This window comes from Oryctolagus cuniculus, chromosome 9, assembly GCF_964237555.1.
Source record: "Oryctolagus cuniculus chromosome 9, mOryCun1.1, whole genome shotgun sequence".
Taxonomy (NCBI): domain Eukaryota; kingdom Metazoa; phylum Chordata; class Mammalia; order Lagomorpha; family Leporidae; genus Oryctolagus; species Oryctolagus cuniculus.
In genome coordinates, this window is record NC_091440.1 from 60,172,153 (window position 1) to 60,193,496 (window position 21,344).

The 21,344-nt window shown below is 41.8% G+C and overlaps 1 protein-coding gene across 2 annotated transcripts in view; it reads right to left on the reverse strand.

Moving 5' to 3' along the window:
- The window catches only part of SUGT1 (SGT1 homolog, MIS12 kinetochore complex assembly cochaperone), a 55,582-nt gene that overhangs the window by 33,750 nt on the left and 488 nt on the right, over nucleotides 1–21,344 (reverse strand). The window contains exons 2-11 of one of the 2 annotated variants that reach the window (XM_008260023.4): nucleotides 20,911–21,073; nucleotides 20,750–20,810; nucleotides 10,682–10,772; nucleotides 9,675–9,744; nucleotides 8,584–8,654; nucleotides 5,862–5,915; nucleotides 5,464–5,480; nucleotides 4,532–4,563; nucleotides 2,188–2,284; nucleotides 1,676–1,783 (exon numbers count right to left, since the gene is read on the reverse strand). In XM_008260023.4, the coding sequence (XP_008258245.1) occupies nucleotides 1,676–1,783; nucleotides 2,188–2,284; nucleotides 4,532–4,563; nucleotides 5,464–5,480; nucleotides 5,862–5,915; nucleotides 8,584–8,654; nucleotides 9,675–9,744; nucleotides 10,682–10,772; nucleotides 20,750–20,810; nucleotides 20,911–20,948 (639 nt within the window). In that variant the 5' untranslated portion in view covers nucleotides 20,949–21,073. Of the gene's footprint in view, nucleotides 1–1,675; nucleotides 1,784–2,187; nucleotides 2,285–4,531; nucleotides 4,564–5,463; nucleotides 5,481–5,861; nucleotides 5,916–8,583; nucleotides 8,655–9,674; nucleotides 9,745–10,681; nucleotides 10,773–20,749; nucleotides 20,811–20,910; nucleotides 21,204–21,344 lie in introns of those variants that run through there. The other variant, XM_002712973.5, reaches the window with a different exon arrangement.

The window sequence follows — 21,344 nt, forward strand, 5'->3', positions numbered from 1 at the left end:
CTACATCATTCATTCCCATTAACTTATCTATCATGAACCTTCATACAATACCACACCTGAAAGGATCTCAGAGCTTCATTTATTCCATATTCCTCATTTTACAGATGATAAAAATTCACTCCTGTAATCATTTTGTGATAAAAGCAAATTCATAGTGTATAGAATTAGAGTCAGATTTTTTGTTTCAGTCAATATTTTTCCTACTAAATTTACTACTATTAAGATCTTTAGCGATATTTAAAATTTTCCCTAAATATTACCTGTATACATATTTTTTAATCTAAAGGAATCTAAAAATTAGAAACTCAAACTGTAATTTAAATTCTCATTATTCCCTCAGAATATAGTAAAATTTAAAATTTAGCTAAACTGGGGCTGGCGCTGTGGCTTAATTGGTTAAGCCTCCTCCTGTGGCGTCAATATACTATTCAGGCACCAGTTCATGTGCTGGCTGCATCACTTCCATTCCAGCTCTCTGCTAAAGGCCTGGGGAAGCAGCAGACGGCCCAAGTCCTTGGGTCCCTGCACCCATGTGGGAGACCCAGAAGAAGCTCCTGGCTTCAACTGGCCCAGCTCCAGCCATTGCGGCCATTTGGGGAAGTGAACCAGCTGACAGAATACCTCTCTGATCTCTTCCTCTAAGTCTTTAAACTAAACAATAAAACTAGGGGCTGGCGCTGTAGCATAGTAGGCTAACTCTCAGCCTGTGATACCGGCATCCCATATGCCAGTTCTTGTCTCAGGTGCTCCTCAGGTGATCCAGCTCTCTGGTTATGGTCTGGGAAAGCAGTGGAGGATGGACCAAGTGCTTGGGCCCCTGCATCCATGTGGGAAACCCAGAGGAAGCTCCTGGCTTTGGATCAGCCCAGCTCCAGCCGTTGCAGCCATTTGGGGAGTGAACCAGTGGATAGAAAATCTCTCTCTGTAACTCTGCTTCTCAAATAAATAAGTACAATCTTTAAAAAAGATATAAATAAAGAAGCAAATCTACAGTTTCTATTTTAAATTGAGGTTGGAGGAGAAGAGTATCTGTACAACAGACCAAACTGATAGGTTCAAAAGAGGCACTGAACTCGTTATTATCTTTAGAAACACTTCTTCATTGAAACGTATTAATATGTATCGCTCACACACACCAACTGCTGTATGAGCTTTTTTTGTTTGTTTGTTTACTTATTTTTCATCTACTTAATAGGCACAGCAACCCTGAGAAAGAGACAGAGACAGAGAGAGAGAAGAGAGAAAGGGAGAGATTGAGATTGATCTTCTGTCTGGTAGTTCACTCTTTAAATGTCCTACAACAGCCAGGGCTGGGCCAGGATGATGCCAGGAGCCTGGAACTCAAATGGGTTTCCCAGTATCACTGTCCGCCTCCCAGGATGCATTATCAGGGCAGAGGACTGGAAAGGAACTAACCAGTACTCAAATCAGCATCCCACGTAGCAGCTTAACCCACTACACCACAATGCCTGCCCCATCTTGTCTTTTATATTCCACTGTACTAAAATCTGGGGAGTAAAAACCCTGGTAATCAAAAATTATCACTCTTTTCTGTCCCTTTTAGAGATAAGTGACTAAAAGGATATACAAATTTATAATCTCATGGGCAATTAGTTCACCGCAGTACTTTTATTTTAAAAACATTACCAGTGACAATCCTTTTCAATTGCCTTACCTTTGTTGAAAGTACTTTAAAGGTACTCTGTTCTGGAATTATAGGATGAAGAAGTCTCAATTTTAAATTGTAATCCTCTCCAGAAGGAAGTTTCACTACAGCAGACAACTAATGAACACAAAATTATCATATTTTATAAATTTATATAATGAAGGTTAAAATGAACTCAATAAATCACAGAAATTTAGTATCACAGATTATTTTAAAACTTTACATGAGAGTATACCACATAAGTGTAACCAAATCATATATCTTACTATGTCAACCAAGTTCTGTTTTGAATTCTGAATCTATAGAAAAAAAAATGAACATCTAGCCTTAACCTACAATATAATCTAATCCCAAAACTTTAAATGATTCAAGCTTAAAAGCAATACTTCAGATTTTATTCAATTTCTACATTATCTCAGGAAGAAATGGCATATATTTGATAAAGTACTATAGGTTATTCTGCAATATTCCAAACAACAGTATTTAATCTCAATATAAAAAATGATTCAAAAACTAATGACCTCTTTTTCTGAAAATTCCACATTTACATCATTCTTCTGAACATTCTTGATCATAAGTGTAATGATTACTTGAGATTCTGTTTGATACCAGTCATACCTATTTAAAAAAAAAAAAAGAAAAAGAAACTTAAAACAGCACTTCTAATTTTCCAAGTTGTTTATCAAAATAAACTAATCTGATAAACAACAAGAGCTCCACCTTGAGGAACAAAATGGCAAAACAGCTGCTGATTCACAGAAAACAATTTGATGTTAACTAATTTTCTATTATCTGTTCTATACTAATAGAAGGAAAACAGTAAAGTAAATGATGCCCAAAGCAGCTATTCATTCACAAAAACAATTTAAACAAATTGTCTATTATCCACACTAATGGAAAAAAATAGTAAGCTAGAAGCTGCCCAAACCTTACCAGTGGAATTAAATACTTACATGATTTTCTGGATTCTGGCTTATATCTAACAGTTTTATTAGGCACCACCAATAAGAGTTTTACACTCACATCAACCTAACACTAACATGAAGTAAGCAACTCTATCCCTATTTTACAGATGCAAAAACCAAAGCTCAGAAAGTGAAGCAGTAAGCCAACTGAGGTACAATGGACCCAGTGAATTTGAGTCAACACTCCAAGCTCTCTTAACAGAAGCTGGCAGCAAATAACCCTGAGCATAGGGAACAGAAGCAAGAGAACTAAAATTTAAAATAAGGTGTAAATTATTGCACCAGGCACATTACATACAATACCTTTCTTTAATCTCAAGGTACCCAGGAAGATCAGTGTGTCTAAAGATTTCAACTGTGTGCAATTAACACTGAAAGCTCTAAAAATGTAGGAAATAAGCTCCCTGAGGGTAGAGCTATTTATTTTGTCACTACAATATTCCTAGGATCAAGCATAGTGCCCTCATACCGGTATTTGTTAAATCAAATATTAGATTATTTTATGCTTCAAACACTGTAATTATTAGTTGATTTTATGTACCCTATACTTGCTGCTGCCAAAATTCCTTGTCTACTAGGAACTTGGGAGTTTCATCTGGTACCTCTCCAGAAAGAACATAAATGAACTGTTAACATTTCTAAGCAAGTTTAGGTAATTATGTCAAAAAGCAACTTGATTAAAGAAATGAATTTTAGGAGTCTCACAGTTTGCCTCTAAAATTCAGTTAGGATGCAAAGCTCCAGATCAATGCTTTGTGTTTCTTTCTGATACAGTTCTAAGAATACAAGTTGTACACATGGCTAATAAATAGAGTCCAAGACTCACTAGTTGCTTATTCATTATTGTAACTGTTGCCCCTGGCAATATTAACTTTCAACTCATGCAGAATGTTCCTATGAAAAATTTACCCAAATATAAAAGGCAGGACAAGTTAGTATTCTATTAAGCCTACTACAAATTTAATTATCTGTATTTAATACCATCAATCTAATTCCAAGAGATTCTTTTTTTTTTTTAAACTTTTATTTAATGAATATAAATTTCCAAAGTACGGCTTATGGATTACAATGGCTTCCCCCCCCATAACATCCCTCCCACCTGCAACCCTCCCCTTTCCCATTCCCTCTCCCCTTCCATTCACATGAGGATTCATTTTCGATTCTCTTTATATACAGAAGATCAGTTTAGCATACATTAAGTAAAGATTTCAACAGTTTGCTCCCACACAGAAACATAAAGTGAAAAATAATAGATGATCTTTTAAATGATGATGAAATCAGATCAGACCTATTGTCATGTTTAATCCCAGTGAGAGTCAAGTTGGGAATTGCTAATTTCTTCTTTTTTTTTTTTTAACAGAAGATCAGTTTAGTATACATTAAGTAAAGATTTCAACAGTTTGCACCCCCATAGAAACACAAAGTGAAATATACTGTTTGAGTACTCGTTATAGCATTAAGCCTCAATGTACAGCACATTAAGGACAGAGATCCTACATGAGGAGTAAGTGCACAGTGACTCCTGTTGTTGACTATACAAATTGACACTCCTGTTTATGGCATCAGTAATCTCCCTATGCACCAGTCATGAGTTTCCAAGGCTATGGAAGCCCCTTGAGTTCTCCGACTCTTATCTTGTTTAGACAAGGTCATAGTCAAAGCCAAGAGATTCTTAATATATGGAATGGTAATGTAATATGGAGTCAGATGACACAACTTTAACTAAGTATAAACAATAATACAATCAGAAAACAGCCTTAAAATTAGTTTTTCATAAGGCTGTAACACAATTTTACAACTAAGACACACTTGAAGTCATATGGTAAGGACTTATTTACCATTAACTACAGTTTTTCCCCCTTTATAAATATTTAAATACATCATTTTATGAAACACTTACTTGATTTTTGACTGAGTCCGCTGGGATGCAGACTGATTTTGACAAGGTGAAAAAGAAAGATTTTTTCCAAGTTAGTTTAGCAATTTTATATTTAAAATGTACCATTAATTTACCTAGCTAAATAGTTATTTTTTTATGGAATAACTTCATAAAGACTTTCTTCAAAGATAAAGCATGGTACCCATAATTGTTAAGCAATACTAGTCTTTACACAAAAAATTAGCATGTTCTGTATTTTTAAAATTTTATTAGCTTTAATTTAAAAACACTTCTAAAATAAAAGACTTTCAGAGGAGCTTAGTTTTCGGGCTTAACAATGACATCAAACACTGTTCTGAAACCTGTAAAGTAGTATTTCTGTGGTGGCTTCCTAGTATCTTTCCCCACTCATGGCTTCACCATAACATGAATGTTCATTGGTGCTAAAAGCTGTTTATATACTATTAGCCAAAATTTACTGTTAAAAGCTTAAATTCATTAAAAAATAACATCACAATTTCTCAACTCCAGTATTTCTGGTAACTGAAAAGACTGAAAGTAAAAACAACAATCTAACACTAAACCAGATACAAATATTTTCAATTTTACTTATCCTTTGTTGTCTTAGTCTACCATAAAAAGCCTTATAAATAATTTCAACTGTTTATTCTAAGAAATGTGATGACTTTTTAGTAATGAAAGGACAATAATCACCCTAACAAAACTAAAACACACCAAATCAACTACAGACTAATTTAATCAAAACAACCCAATTATTTTCATGATTATAAACATCTGTATTTCACCAAAACTTTATTTCAGTTACTAAAGAATGTAATGTTTAAGTGGAATTGATTAACACTGAACCTAGAAATAGCTCATTCTGAGTCTTGTCTCAAATATATTTGGAATTTCAAATAATTAAGTAAAAACATGAAAAACTTTAGACTTACCACTTCAGATTCTGAACCTATTAAAACAGAAAAAGCAAACATTTTCAGACAATGAATTTATAGGCAAAGACACACACATAATTTCTATGCCATAGACGTACTCATTAAACAACTCACAGAAAGCAAGCTGGCTTTACAGTGAATTCTGGTATCATTTTACATTACTAGTAATTTCTTATTAGTAATACCATGATACTATTACAAAATAAATTCTTTCAACTCTCCCTTCCCACTTATGAAACTAAGCAATAAAACAAACTGTATATATACATATGTATCCAAGTGTACATGGGCTATTAAAATTACAGTTAAAAACAAGTTTGTCTGAACCAAAAAGCTTCAAATGTTCACTTCTTTTTCCACTGAAATACCATGGGAAACTTACAAAACATACTTACCATTCTGAGCTTCTTGACACCTTTTAATCCAGACCATGAAATTAGCATCTGCACCTAGAAAGATAGATCTGACTATAACACTACTCATCTGTATAATCTAACATATTCAATCAACAAACACTTACTGAAGTCTACTATGTCCCAAGATGCTATTCTAGGCACCGAGGATTCAGCACTCAACAAAACAGAAATACACATCCTAACAATGGTTATCATACCATACTGTTATAGCTTTAAATCTACCAGAGGTTTTTTAGTTATTCATCAAAAAAAACTGCAGTCAACATTTCTCAGATACAAATAATCATTTCCTCCCACCCTCCCACTCTTAAAGGAGTTTTTCTCTCATATTCAAGAGACCAGAATCAGTTACCCAATATGCCATTATTTAGGGTGAGCTGGAGTCCTCAAAAATGGCAGCTGGGTAGAGGTCCAAGAGTCTCTCCTGGTCCCAACTTGCCATTCAGTGCAGCTACCTACTCAGTTTACTATTCTCAGTAGCTTTCCTTGTTGCCACGTCTTTCCTACAAACACCAAGAAGCATCTTCACACTTTATAAACTCTTGTCACATCTATAAAGTTACAGGACAAGAGACTATTAAGATAGTTACATAGAAAGGTATTTGAAAGTTTTTGCAAAAAGGGAACAGAGGGGCTGGTGCTGTGGCATAGTAGGCTAAGCATTGCCTGCAGCGCCAGCATCCCCAATGGATGCCAGTTCCAGTTCCAGCTGCTCCTCTTCTGTTCCAGCTCTCTGCCGTGGCCTGGGAAAGCAATAGATGGTGGTCCAAGTGCTTGGGCCCCTGCAGCCATGTGGGAGACCCAGAAGAGGCTCTTGGCTTCAGATTAGCCCAACTCCAGCCGCTGTGGCCATTTGGGGAATGAAGCAGTGGATGGAAAATGTTTCCGTCTCTCTAACTCTACCTCTCAAATAAATAAAGCTTTAAAAAAAAAAAAAAAGGAACAGAAAGACAAGTTTGGGGCTGGTGTTGTGGCACGGCGAGTTAAGCTGCAGTCTATGTTACAACCCACTGTTCCCACTTCCAATCTAGCTCCCCATAAATGTGCCTGGGAAAGCAGTAGAAGATGACCCACATAGCTAGGCCTCTGCCGCCCATGTGGGAGACCCAGATAGAGTTCCAGGCTCCTGGCTTCAGCCTGGCCCAGCCCTGGCCATTGCAGCTATCTAGAGAGTGAACCAGCAGATGTGTGTGTGTATAATTCTGTATTTCAAATACATTAATTTATTCATCTGGAAAAAAGTGTTTATATAGGCTGAGCACTTGATGTAGCAGTTAAGTTGCTGCTTGAGATGCCTGCATCCCGTATCAGAGTGCCTGGATGTGACTCCTGGCTCCACTCCTCATTCCAGCTTCCTGTGCACCCTGAGAGGCAGGAGATGATGGCTCAAGTGGTTGGGTCCTTGTCACCCACTGAGTTCTCAGCTCCTAGCTTCAGCCTGGCCCAGCCTTGACTATTATATGAATTTGGGAAGTGAACCAGCAAATGGTGTCTTTGATACATAGAAATAAATCTGAGGGGCTGGCACTGTCGTGCAGCACGTTAAAGCCCTGGCCTGAAGTGCCAGGATCCCATATGAGTGCCAGTTCTATTCCTGGCTGCTCCTCTTCCGATCCAGCTCTCTGCTATGCCCTGGGATACCAGTAGAAGATGGTCCAAGTCCTCCACCCCCTGTCCCCATGTGGGAGACCCGGAGGAAGCGCCTGGCTCCTGGCTTTGGATTGGCGCAGCTCCGGCCGTTGCGGCCATCTGGGGAGTGAACCAGCGGATGGAAGACCTCTCTCTCTGTCTCTACCTCTCTCTGTAACTCTGTCTTTCAAATAAATAAAAATAAAAAATCTTTAAGGAAAAAAAAAGAAATCTGAGTTTATTTTGCTACAAGAAAAACACTGAAATACATTCACATTTTTTGTAGTATGTATTTTCCATGAACTTTCTGAAGACCCCTCATGTTCCTATCTGCATTTAAAAAAAAAAAAAAAAGATTTATTGATTTATGTGACAGAGTTACATAGAGAGAGAAGGAAAGGAGAAGTAGAGAGAGAGGTCTTCCATCCGATGGTTCACTCCCCAAATGACCACAACAGCCAGAGCTGCGCCAATCTGAGCCAGCAGCTTCTTCTGGGTACCCCACGCGGGCACAAGGGCCCAAGGACTTGGGCCATCTTCTACTGCTTTCCCAGGCCATAGCAGAGAACTGGATCGGAAGTGAAGCAGCTGGGACTCAACCGGTGCCCATATGGGATGCCGGCACTGCAGGTGGCGGCTTTACCCGCTGTGCCACAGCACCAGCCCCTTATTTCTTTTGTATTCATAATATGACCAAACTTACATGTTTACTTCTCTATAAAAGACTGCTGTAAGATTTCCATTTCCACAGTCTAACTTTTAAGATGAACAAACTTCTGAACAAAGAAGCCAATTAAATTTTCATTTCTCCATTAGAAAAAAATAAAGCCAGACTAAGAAGGGAGAGTACATTAGGTTTTTATATAGCTTTAGGCTTCTAATGGTAAAGTCTGTCTGTGATTTAAATGCTAAAGGCCAATTTAATCAATGTAAGTGAATTCAAATTCTGCAATCAACATGAAATGTCACTAAGAGGAAAAAATAGGTGCTGAGTTTCTACAATTAACTCACAATTACAGTATGGCATTTAGGATGAAGAATGACTGAAGTTCAAGTCGAAGTGTATACTTACTATCTAACTTCTGTCCTTCTGTAAACGCTTCCAGAGCAGCAGCATAGTTTTTCTCATGGTATTCACATATCCTGCATCAGTGTGTGAAAAACAAATTAACACACAAGATCATGGAAAATGGCCCTCTTTAAGAATAAATCTTGGTTTTCTGTACTGCTGAAATAATTTATTTTAAATATATGCTAATGAGCCAAGATATCCTCTATAATACTGTAATACCCAGTACAATTCCCACCAATATTCACATCTGGAATTTATTTCAGAAGGTGTTTAATTGCATATACTTACTCATTCTAAAACATAATTAGACAAAGGAATCAAAAGAGTTTTTTTTTTTCTTTTGGACAGGCAGAGTGGACAGTGAGAGAGAGAGAGAGAAAGGTCTTCCTTTGCCGTTGGTTCACCCTCCAATGGCCGCCGCGGCCGGCGCGCTGCGGCCAGCGCACCACGCTGATCCGATGGCAGGAGCCAGGTACTTCTCCTGGTCTCCCATGGGGTGCAGGGCCCAAGCACTTGGGCCATCCTCCACTGCACTCCCGGGCCACAGCAGAGAGCTGGCCTGGAAGAGGCGCAACCGGGACAGAATCCGGCACCCCGACTGGGACTAGAACCCGGTGTGCCGGCGCCGCAAGGCAGAGGATTAGCCTATGAGCCGCGGCGCCGGCCAAAAGAGTTTCTTTCTTAGAGAATCAAGTCACACTTATCAAAAGAAACAAATTGGGTTTACCAGATACAGGTAATACAAATTCAGAGCTTTCATAGTGTTAACTATAGTCCATTAAGCTTAGTTGTGAAACAGGATGCCCTCTAGTCAAATAAATATAGTAAATTCCAAAAGATAAGAAAGAGATGTGAAATCAGATCCATCTATACCTTGTAGTTTATTCATCACTCTTTTAAAACACATTATACATCTTCTGTCACATACTGCAGGTAATGTAACAGAACTGTAAGCTATATTTAAAATTGAATGTCTCAGCTATGAAATGTATATAATTTTACTATTGATACAGAGCTTACAACTAATTCATTCAACAAATTAAACACTTACTATCTAGTCTAAGGCAAACAAAGGAGTAGTTATCACATACCCTTTTCTCAGCAGAGCAGTGGAATTATTTGGATTGAGTTTCAGCGATTTCTTTGCATCAGCAACAGCATCTGTATATAAAAAGATGGGTTTTTAAGCCATTTATTTACAGACCCTAACAAACACTAATACAAAATTTGAATCCATCTTAGGTTTTTTAAGTTTTCAGGCTGGTGAAAGGCTAAATGTTTTAAATTAGGAAATGCAAATCCATATGTAATTCAAATAAATACTATCCTCATACCTCCCCTTTTGGCCTGGTATTTTAAGAGTTCTTTTTTGGGGGACAGGCAGAGTTAGACAGTGAGAGAGAGATACAGAGAGAAAGGTCTTCCTTCCATTGGTTCACCCCAAAAATGGCCGCTACGGTCGGAGCTACGCCGATCCGAAGCCAGGAGCCAGGTGCTTCCTCCTTGTCTCCCATGCAGGTGCAGGGCCCAAGCACCTGGGCCATCCTCCACTGCCTTCCCGGGCCACAGCAGAGAGCTGGACTGGAAGAGGAGCAACCGGGACTAGAACCCGGGGTACCGGCGCCGCAGGTGGAGGATTAACCAAATGAGCCACGGCGCCGGCCAAGAGTTCATTCTTACAACTCTTCAGTCAATGAGTAAAAGCTCTGTGTCACCATGCTAATCTCCCATTTTCATTAGGAGTTTATTTTCATTGGATTTTTCCCATCTACTTCTCAATTAGAATAATTTTTAAGTTACACAATAGAGAAATGTATTCTTAAATAACAAATGCATACAACAAATATTCTGTGAAATACTAAATGTGATGCTCTTTATTAGTGTATTCAGTTAACTATAAAACCTATCAATTATTCACTCTGAAGGAAGATATCCACAAAATTTAAATGAGCATTATTTGACATAATGTCTGTGATACTTCAACTACATCACGTTGTTGGAAAGAAAATTATCCTCAAAGATAGTATCTATTTTACTTGATTCATTTTGCACCATACAGCATTTGTAAGTAACTTATAAAAATACTCTAAGAAGTTACCACAGTAATTCCCAAGAAGAATATAACAATAAGCTCTTTGACAGTAATACTGTGCATCATCTGGTTTCTGTTCCAAAGCCTTCGTCAGCTCCTACAAATACAAACATGTTGAGTATCAGTACACGTTTTTTAAAAAGCCACTGAATTCCAATTAAAGTAAGATTTTTAATCAAAGAACTTACTGTAAGTTATTTGGAGGAAAGATAACAGGGAAACAAGTTCAGAACTTATCCTTTTTTTTTTTTTTTTTTTAAGATTTTATTTATTTATTTGAGAGATAGAGTTACAGACAATGAGAGGGAGAGAGAGAGAAAGGTCTTTCCATTGGTTCACTTCCCAAATGGCCGCAACTATGCCAATCTGAAGCCAGGAGCCAGGAGCTTCCTCCAGGTCTCCCACGCGGGTGCAGGGGCCCAAGAACTTGGGCCATTTTTTACTGCTTTCCCAGGCCATAGCAGAAAGCCAGATTGGAAGTGGAGCAGCCAGGGCTCGAACCGGTGCCCATATGGGATGCTGGTGCTGCAGGATGAGGATTAACCTACTGTGCCACGGTGCCGGCCCCCAGAGCTTTTCCTTTTAAGATTGCTATCTTCCTTTCTCCTCCGCCCATCCAAAAGCATACTACCTAATGTAACACCTATGCCAAGCACTCAGCAATTCCTAGCCCACAATAAGAACTCAATAAATGATAATCACAGCCGGCGCCGTGGCTCAATAGGCTAATCCTCCACCTTGCGGCGCCGGCACACCGGGTTCTAGTCCCGGTTGGGGCGCCGGATTCTGTCCCGGTTGCCCCTCTTCCAGGCCAGCTCTCTGCTATGGCCAGGGAGTGCAGTGGAGGATGGCCCAGGTGCTTGGGCCCTGCACCCCATGGGAGACCAGGAAAAGCACCTGGCTCCTGGCTCCTGCCAGGATCAGCGCGGTGCGCCGGCTGCAGCGGCGGCCATTGGAGGGTGAACCAACGGCAAAGGAAGACCTTTCTCTCTCTGTCTCTCTCTCTCACTGTCCACTCTGCCTGTCAAAAAAAAAAAAAAAAAAAAAAAAAAAAAAAAAAAATAAATGATAATCACTATCTCATCTACTCTGAAAAGTTTAGTTGACATATATTGACCCACACAAATTTTCTCCTTATTTGGAGAAGACTCAAAGATCATGTAGGATTTAAGCTTGGAAAATGTGAAGCTATCCAATAAAAAATAACTGGTAGTTAAATCTCAAGCTCAATAAATACGCGATCAAGCTTACCTGGGCCTCCTATGTTTTCTTTTTTTAAGATTTATTTATTTATTTGAAAGGCAGAATTAGAGAGAGGAAGAGGCAGAGAGAGAGAGAGAGAGAGAGGTCTTCCATCCAATGGGTCACTCTCCAAATGGCTGCACAGCTGGAGCTGAGACTATCTAAAGCCAGGAGCCAGGAGCCTCCTCCAGGTCTCCCATGTGGGTGCAGGGGCCCAAGAACTTGGACTATCCTCTACTGCTTTCCCAGGCTGTAGCAGAGATCTGGATCGGAAGAAGAGCAGTCAAAACTTGAAGGGATGCCAGCACTGCAGGTGGCTATTTCACCCACTATGCCACAGAGGTGGCCCCCTCCTCTATTTTCTGTCAGTGGCAAACAACCCCAACAGACTACAACATCCTGTTCAAAGCCCAGATACAATTTCATATCTATTATCAATAGACGAGTTAACACCAGAGAGATTAAAATTTTCACTGGCCTGGGAAGTCATCCTACATAAGTAGCTGCTAGAACAATAATGATGCAAGAATTCACACAATTAGTGTGACCAAAAAGTGCAGACCAAAAGAACACTTTAACTCTGCCTATACTCCTTAGGGATTTGGTTGGTTTTCTTAGGTTACAGTATTTCAATAGCCCCACATGTAAGCCAGTAGTGAGTCTCACAAAGCAATGTATATCAGGGAACCAAAATATACCTAAAATCCCAATGACATGTCACCACATTAACCCACTGCCCTGATCCAAGCAGCAATGTTCATCAGACCTGGTTTCTTTGTCTTTGCACAACTCTCCAATACCTTTCCTGCTGACTTGGAGCAAAAGCCCAACTCCTTTGAACATGGCCTCTCTACATAATCCTCTCTACTCTCTGTCCTGATTTCTTATTCCTCTCCCCTTTGCTCCTCCATTCTAGCCACACATGTTCTCGTGTCTGCACAGTTCCTCCAACACTCCAACACTCTGCATCTGCTACTCGCTCTGAAGAGAATGCTCTCCCCCTAGCTCTGCATAGAGCATTCACTTACATGCTTCCTGGTTAATGACAAGACTGTACCAGAGAGGATTTAAATCCAGGTCTGTCTGACTCCGAAGTAGATTTTATTTTTTTTATTATTTTTTTTATCTATTTTTTATTTTTTTGACAGGCAGAGTGGACAGTGAGAGAGAGAGAGAGAAAGGTCTTCCTTTGCCGCTGGTTCACCCTCCAATGGCCGCCACGGCCGGCGCGCTGCAGCCGGTGCACCGTGCCTATCTGATGGCAGGAGCCAGGTACTTATCCTGGTCTCCCACGGGGTGCAGGGCCCAAGCACTTGGGCCATCCTCCACTGCACTCCCTGGCCACAGCAGAGAGCTGGCCTGGAAGAGGGGCAACTGGGACAGAACCGGCGCCCCGACCAGGACCAGAACCCGGTGTGCCGGCACCGCAAGGCGGAGGATTAGCCTTGTGAGCTGCGGTGCCAGCCAGACTATCAACTCTTCTTCCATTAACTATCTAGCACTGCTGGAAGAAAACAAACAAACCTACCCCAAATAACCATGTATAACTAATACCATTACACATTTACCAATCTCAGTAGAATTCCCAAAACCACTGTCATTAGTATCACACTATCCCAGGGTCGGCACTGTGGTACAGAAGGTAGAGTTGAGGCCGGCAGTGCAGGATCCAATATGAGCTCAAGCCTCTGCTGCTCCACTTCTGACCCAGCTCCCCGCTAACGTGCCTGGGAAAGCAGCAAAGCATGGCTTAAGTGCTTGGGCCCCTATACCCACATAGGAGACCCAGAAGAAGCTCCTGGCTTCAGTCTGGCCCACCTCTGGCTATTGCAGCCATGTTGGGAGTGAATCAGAGGATGAAAGACCTCTCTCCCTCTGTCTCACCCTCTCTGTAACTCTGCCTTTCAAATAAATAAATAAATCTTTTCTTTTGGGTGAGGGGTGGGATAAAAAAGGATTTGGAGGAAGGAAATAAGATGATCTAAATTATAAAAACTGTAAAAGCATAGTAGGTATGAATTGGAGGAGACACAAGAAATAGTGGATAACTGGAGGATATACCAAGTGAAAGGTGAATGTTGAAATCTGGGGGGCCAGCGCTGTGGTGCAGTGGGTTAATGCCCTGGCCTGAAGCACCGGCATCCCATATGGGCACCTGTTTGAGCCCTGGCTGCTCCACTTCCAATCCAGCTCTCTGCTATGGCCTGGGAAAGCAGTAGAAGATGGCCCAAGTCCTTGGGCCCCTGCACCCGCGTGGGAGACCTGGAGGAAGCTCCTGGCTCCTGGCTCCGGATCAGCTCAGGCCACTGCGGCCAATTCGGGAGTGAACCATTAGATGGAAGACCTCTTCTCTCTGTCTGTCCTCTCTCTGTGTAACTCTGACTTTCAAATACATAAATAAATCTTAAAAAAAAAAAAAAAATCTAGGGAACTAGCTGAGGGCATTGAGGGGAAATGACATAAAATTCACTGGACTAAGGTATATTTCCTGTGGTCTTGGCTTGGAGAATATAGAAGTTGGTATCATTCACTAATAAATGATTGTGTTCAGGATAAGAAGCAGGCTTCAGGAGAGAAGTTGGCTTTGTTAAGTTTTAAATTTTTATTTGAGCGAGCTCTCATCCTCATGCTCACTCCCTCAAGGCTGCAACAACTGAGCAGGGTCTGGGCCAGGCACTCTAACCCAGATGTCCCAAAAGGGAGGCAGGAACCCAGCAACTTGAGCCTTCACCACTACTCTGCAGGAGGCTGCAGTCAGAAGCCACAGCTGTGCCTTGAACTTAAGTGCTCAGGTAAGGGACAAAGACGTCCCAATGAGTGATTTAACTGCTAGGTTCTGCCTGCCCCAGAGGTGATGGTTTTACATTTTGAGTACGTGTCCCTGGCACATTGCACGTGATGTCTACAGAAAACTAGTTACATGTGGTAGTTGTTCAAGACCACTGCCTAAGTTCAGCACAGATTTGATACAATGGTGTACCTTAATATGTTGTGAAATCCTGGATACTTAGAGGGGTGAAGAATGATGCTACAAGGGAATAAATCCTAAGTACTGGGTTCTAGGGAAACGTTAGTTTTTAAGAGGCTGACAGAATGGTATACTGAAAGGTCTCGTTACTATTCAGGAGCCACAGCAAGATCAAGTCAGACAGGAGTCAGCTGGCTGTGATAGCAAGTGGTTATTTGTGACTTTGAGAAGAATGCAACTAGAGAGGTAGCTATTTTTACAGTTTATGGCAAAAAAAAAAAAAAATGATGGCAAAGTAGAGAATATAGAAAAGGCAGAGAAAAGTCTGCAAGGAGAGACATCAGTAACTTTCATTTGGCCTTTGCTGAGTGCCAGACACAAATCTAGGCAAGCCCCAATCCCTCAGTCATCCTGGCTTCTTACCCTCCATTTTCAGCCCACTGCCAAGCCCTCTGTTTCTAATATACTCCAGCTCACACTTCCTTTCGTCGCCTGTCCCACCCATTGCCTGAACTCACCGCATACATTTTCTAAGAAGTCTGTTTCTAATCCTGCTGTTATAATGTGTTTGTCATACAAAAACCAGAATGACATTTTTTAAATGTAGCTTGGACTATGTTTCTCTCCTAAAGAAAACATTCTGTAACTCTGTATCACACTTAAGGTCCAAACTCTGCCTGCAAGACAGAGAGAGTCTGGTGAGGTAATCATGTTGTTTCTTTCCCCTCTAAAGTCAAGCCCCACTGTTTTTCTTTCTGCTTGAATGTATTGAGCTCAATCCCGCTACCGCTGGACTTGCTGTTTCTTTTGCCTAAATTGTACTCATTCTTGATTTGTCTCCTGTTTTACTTAGAAATGCTTATCTCTTTACATTTCAGCTGAAATGACACTTGGAGAAGACAGTTTTTCTGTGTAAATCTAAATTAAGCCTGAATGTAAGCATCAAGACTGCAGGGATTTCATCTATCTCGTTTACTGATGATCCCCAGACAGCTGCAATGGCCAAGCCTGAACCAGGCCAAAGTCAAGATCTTCATATGGGTTCCTCTGTGGGTTGCAGGGGACCAAACACTTGGGTCATCTTCCACTACTTTCCCCAGGACATCAGCAGCGAACTAGATTAGAAGTGGAACAGCTAGGACACAAACAGGCACCCCTATAGGATGCCAGTATTACAGGTGGCAGCTTTCCTGCCAAGCCACAATGCCAGCCCCTCCTTCCTCCATTCTTCAGTGATTTCCATGACTACCTGATACAACTTAAAACCCTCTGCTGCAATTAATGACTTTGATGGCCTGGTCTCTCTGTACTGTTTAGCCTTTATCTCCTACCACTTGCCTCCTCCTGTTTTATGTTCTAACACTACTGAACAACTTGTACTGACTCCAAGACAATACAGAGGCTATAGGGACATAAGGACTCCAGAGTGTCAGGCAGTGTACTAAGCATGTAATACACAGTACCTCACTTATGTTAGCAATAACCCCTTCAGGGAGATTCTGTTTGATCGTATTTTACAGTTGGTGTTATCTGATCTAGTGTGATGATAGCAACTTTATTGAGGTTATTTATCATGTAACCAGGACCTGGGCCCAAGAGTTCCTGTCTCCACAGCCTGGGTTCCTAACCACCATGACCACTGGGCCTAAAAATAGCCTCAAAATCCAGTTTTCTCTCCCCCACTGAATTGTAAACTGCTCTGTAAATTTACCTCCCCTACTCCACCTCTATTCTGCTATGGTCTTAGTTTACTTTATATATAACTCCATCACAGTAAATGTCTGCTGACTTGCCTAAGACTGCAAATTCCCTCACAGCAGCCTTTTCATACTGAGTCCTAGTTCCCAGTAGAGCACTCACCACTAATGTCCAGTGCTTGCAGAATAAACGAAAATGTGAAATAGCTTATCTGATATAATTCTCCTTTTTTTCTGACTGCATGATCTTATATAAGATACATATATTTTAACCCACATGATGGTAAGTGATCTGAATTGCAAATGACTACTGTTAATTGTAGCCCTTGGGAAAATTGAGCCGGAAATAAATGTACATTCAAACATCAAGGTTCCCGCCCTACTGATTAACAATTATTTGACAGGTTACATTTATTTGTTCATCTTCACAAGGTGTTCATCTCAAGATTTAAGAGCATTTCCAGGGCCGGCGCTGAGTCATAGTGGGTAAAGCTGCCACCTGCAGTGCCAGCATCCCATATGGGCACCAGTTCGAGTCCCGGCTACTCCACTTCAGTTCCAGCTCTCTGCTATGGCCTGGGAAAGCAGAAGATGGCCCAGATCCTTGGGCCGCTGCACCACATGGGGGACCAGGAAGAAGCTCCTGGCTTCAGATCAGTGCAGCCCTGGCTGTTGTGGCCACCTGGGGAGTGAACCAGTGAATGGAAGACATCTCTCTCTCTCTCTCTCTCTCTCTGCCTCTGTAACTCTGCTGTTTGAATAAATAAATAAATCCTAAAAAAAAAAAAAAAAAAAAAAAAAAAAAAAAGAGAGAGAGCATTTCTCACAATACAGCTGGTTTTTATCATGATCCTCCAGCTCCACAGTTTTTGATTTCAGGTCTGTGGTGGGACCTAAAAATTTATATTTAAAAAAACAAAACAAAACAAAACAATTTTATCTATTTATTTGAAAGACAACATTACAGAGACAGAGGGAGAGACAGATAGACATCTTCCATCTGCTGGTTCATTCCCCAAATAGCCACAGTAAACCAGGGGCCCAGAACTCATCTCTGACATGGCAGCAGAGGCCTAAGGACTCAGGCCATCTTCCACTGATTTTCCAGGTATGTGTTAGCATGGAGCTGGACTGCAAGCAGAGCAGTGGTGGATGCCAGCTCCAAGAATTTACACTCCTAACAAGCTGATGCTATAGCTGGTCTGGAAACCATACTTTTTTGGTTTTTTAAGATTATTTATTTGAAATACAGAGTTACAGAAGAAAAAGGAGAGACAGAGATCTTCCATCTGCTGGTTCACTCCCCAAACAGCCACAACAACTGGAACTGGGTCAGGCCAAAGCCAGGAGCCAAGAACACTTCTACGTCTCCCACATGGGTGCAGCCCTTGGGTGCTCCCCAAGGACTTGGGCCATCTTCCACTGCTTTCCCAGGCACATTAGCAGGGAGCTGGATCAGCAGTGGAGCAGCCGGAACTTGAACAAGTGCCCATATAGGATGCTGGAGCTGTAGGCCGTGGCTTTAACCTGGTGCACCACAGCACCAGCACCTAGAAATCATACTTTTGAGGACCACTGGTTTACAGCACAAAAAGGATATCTGTGTCCTAAGTCTCCTAATCTGGTTCTAAGTGGCTGAATATATTATCTCTAGGACACATTACTGGAATTACACTGGATCTCAGTTTTCTTCCAAACATCATAAAAAGAGTAGTAGGAAGTACTGGACTACACAAGTTGTAAAAATGTTAAGTAATAATTTATATTTCTAATGAGTTTCCAAAACATGCTGATACTGCTGGTCCAAGACTCACACATAAAGAAGCAAGCTACTAAAACTTACCCTAGGGGCCAGCATGGTGGCACAGTGGGTTAAAGCCCTTGCCTGCAGTGCAAGCACCCCATATGGGCACCGGTTTGAGTCCTGGCTGCTTCACTTCTGATCCAGCTCTCTGCTATGGCCTGGGAAAGCAGTGGAAGATGACCCAAGTCCTTGGGCCCCTGCAACAGTGTGGGAGATCTGGAAGAAGCTCCTGGCTCCTGGACCAGCTCAGCTCTAGCCATTTCAGTCATTTGGGGAGTGAACCAGTAGATGGAAGACCTATCTCTCTTTCTGGCTCTACTTCTCTGTAACTCTTTCAAATAAATAAAATAAATTTTTAAAAAAATAAATAAATCTTACCCTATACCATTCTACTCTCAGGTATATACAATCGAGAGAAGGAAATGCTAATATTCACCAAAATCCGTATCCTCACATGAGTATTCATAGTGGCTTAATTCATATTAGTAACTAGAAATGACCTATACATTTATTTCTAGGATAAATTATGCTATGTACACAGCAATGAAAAAAGAACTACCGCTTCACACAAAATGGATATGTATTCACACAGTGACCAAATCAAAAGGGAAGGACCTACATTCAACAAAGCACCTACTGTAGGATTCTGTTTATGAATGCAAGAACAAGTAAAACTAACTGATGGTGATGGAAGTCTGACAAGGAGTCAACTGGAGAGTGAGGGAAGGAGCTCTATGGATGGAGAGGTTCTCTCTCTTGATCTAGGTAGTGTATACATGTAAAAATTCATCAAGTTATTAAGACCTGTTATCTACAGATATCATACATCAACAAAAACTTTAAAAGCTAAAGAAAGATGTAATGTGACAATGGAATTCATTATGTAATTATTATTTTTTTTTTTGACAGGCAGAGTGGACAGTGAGAGAGACAGACAGAAAGGTCTTCCTTTGCCGTTGGTTCACCCTCCAATGGCCACTGCGGCCAGCGCACGGCACTGATCCGAAGCCAGGAGCTTCTCCTGGTCTCTCATGAGGGTGCAGGGCCCAAGCACTTGGGCCATCCTCCACAGCACTCCCAGGCCATAGCAGAGAGCTGGACTGGAAGAGGAGCAACCGGGACAGAATCCGGCACCCCGACCAGGACTAGAACCCGGTGTGCCGGCGCCGCAAGGCGGAGGATTAGCCTAGTGAGCCGCGGCGCCGGCCTGTATCTTTTAAAGGCAACTTTTATATAGCCTGGATTTGTAAAGAAAGCAATGGGCCTAACAGGACTATCACAAATGTATATTCAGAAAATAAGCTAACATAAGAAATTATGGGAAAAAAAATTCTCCAAGCTTCCAGTAACATTATTACTATCGTGGATGCAAAAAAAAAAAAAACCATTGCCTGATCTGGCCCTGGTTTCCAGTCCCACCTTACCTCTTCTTCTTTCATCCCACTATAATCAGATTGGTCTATTTGCCTCCTGGAATAGACCAACTTATTCCTATCACAGGCTCTTCTTTCTGCCTAGAACGTTCCTTCCCCTAGAGCTTCCAAGCTCATTCCTTTGATGCTTCAGGTCTGGGTCAAGTTTCAACTCCGGGGAAAGACTCTGGTACTTAGCGGCAAAGTTCTTTTAGAAGTCACAGTTGGGAAAACGATTCTCTAGCCTCAAATTGTTATGTTCAAGAGTAACAATGTAACAATTTCCTCTCCTGTGCTTAAAAGAAACGTCCCGGCTAAATTTTGTGACCCATGGCACCTCAGCTCAGGTTCTCTCTATTATTAACTCCCACTCTTTCATATCCCTTTTCAGCTATATAACGCCTCTTCCAACTGCACAAAAACACAACGTGCTTTCTTAAATACATAAGGTAAGACTTTAACCCATAGCAATCCGTGCCTTGCACACAACCAACTCTAAAAAAATTTTTTGATGAATCAACAAACGAGTGAATAATCAACAGTGATAAGACATCTGGAAAGTTTCAAGGGCACGAGTTAAAGGTTTTTGTTCCGTTCACGGACCCTTACCATAGGGCCCGGTACAGAACAGCAAGGATGAGTATCAAATAGGAAACTAAATCAACTAATACCAAGTCCAGATTTCACTTCTCTTGCTCCCACGAAGTAAAACACAGGTTGTGTTCGGAAGAAGCTGTGGGAATGGGGGCGTCTGGGAGCGCGAAGGGCAAGAACAGGGATGCGAGGGGTCCACTGTGGGACCAAGGATCCCAACACAAGGGGCTGAGACACAGTAAAAGCAGCAGCCCCGATCCCGGGAAGGTAGCGCTAGGAAGAGGCGGGGTCAGCCAGAACCCGACGCAGTCCCATTCCCCTCAGGAGAACGGAGAAGGCAGAAACGGGATCCCTCACCTCTAACGCCGCCTGGGGGTCCTCGTCGATCACCGCATCTGGGAAGGTCTGGGCAACCCTGCTAGGAAAAGAACGACTTAAGCAGGGCTCACTAACCAAGGCAAGGATATTAAATACATAGTAAAGGGAGGAAAAAAAAAATAAAACGAAACGCCACGCACCTCTGGGCTGCTGCAGGTCCTCCTGCAGCCGCCGCCATCCCTGATAGTCGTTGCTGCTGCTACCGCGGCTACCGCTCCGCCGCCGCCCAAGGGGGAAACTTCTGGAGAAACACCAACCGAGCTTCCGTCCTAAGTAGCCAACGAGCAGCCACGCAGCGTGCAGCTAGGGGAGGGGAGGCGACAAGCAGCGCAGGGCTGGCTGGGAAGGTGGAGGACCCATTCTGCGGGCCTGACCCGCGGTCCCGTGACCAGCTCTCACAGTCCCGCCCCTCACAGCCCTGCCTACGGAGGCCTCAATTGTCCAGTCCGCCGTCTCGTCCATCGCGTGCGTTGCGCATGCGCTCCAACAGTCTTCAGGAGCACTAGGTCAAAACCATTTTATGACGTACTGTTGCCCCTCAGGAATGTGTGCCGATTGGAGTTGGGAGGGAGGC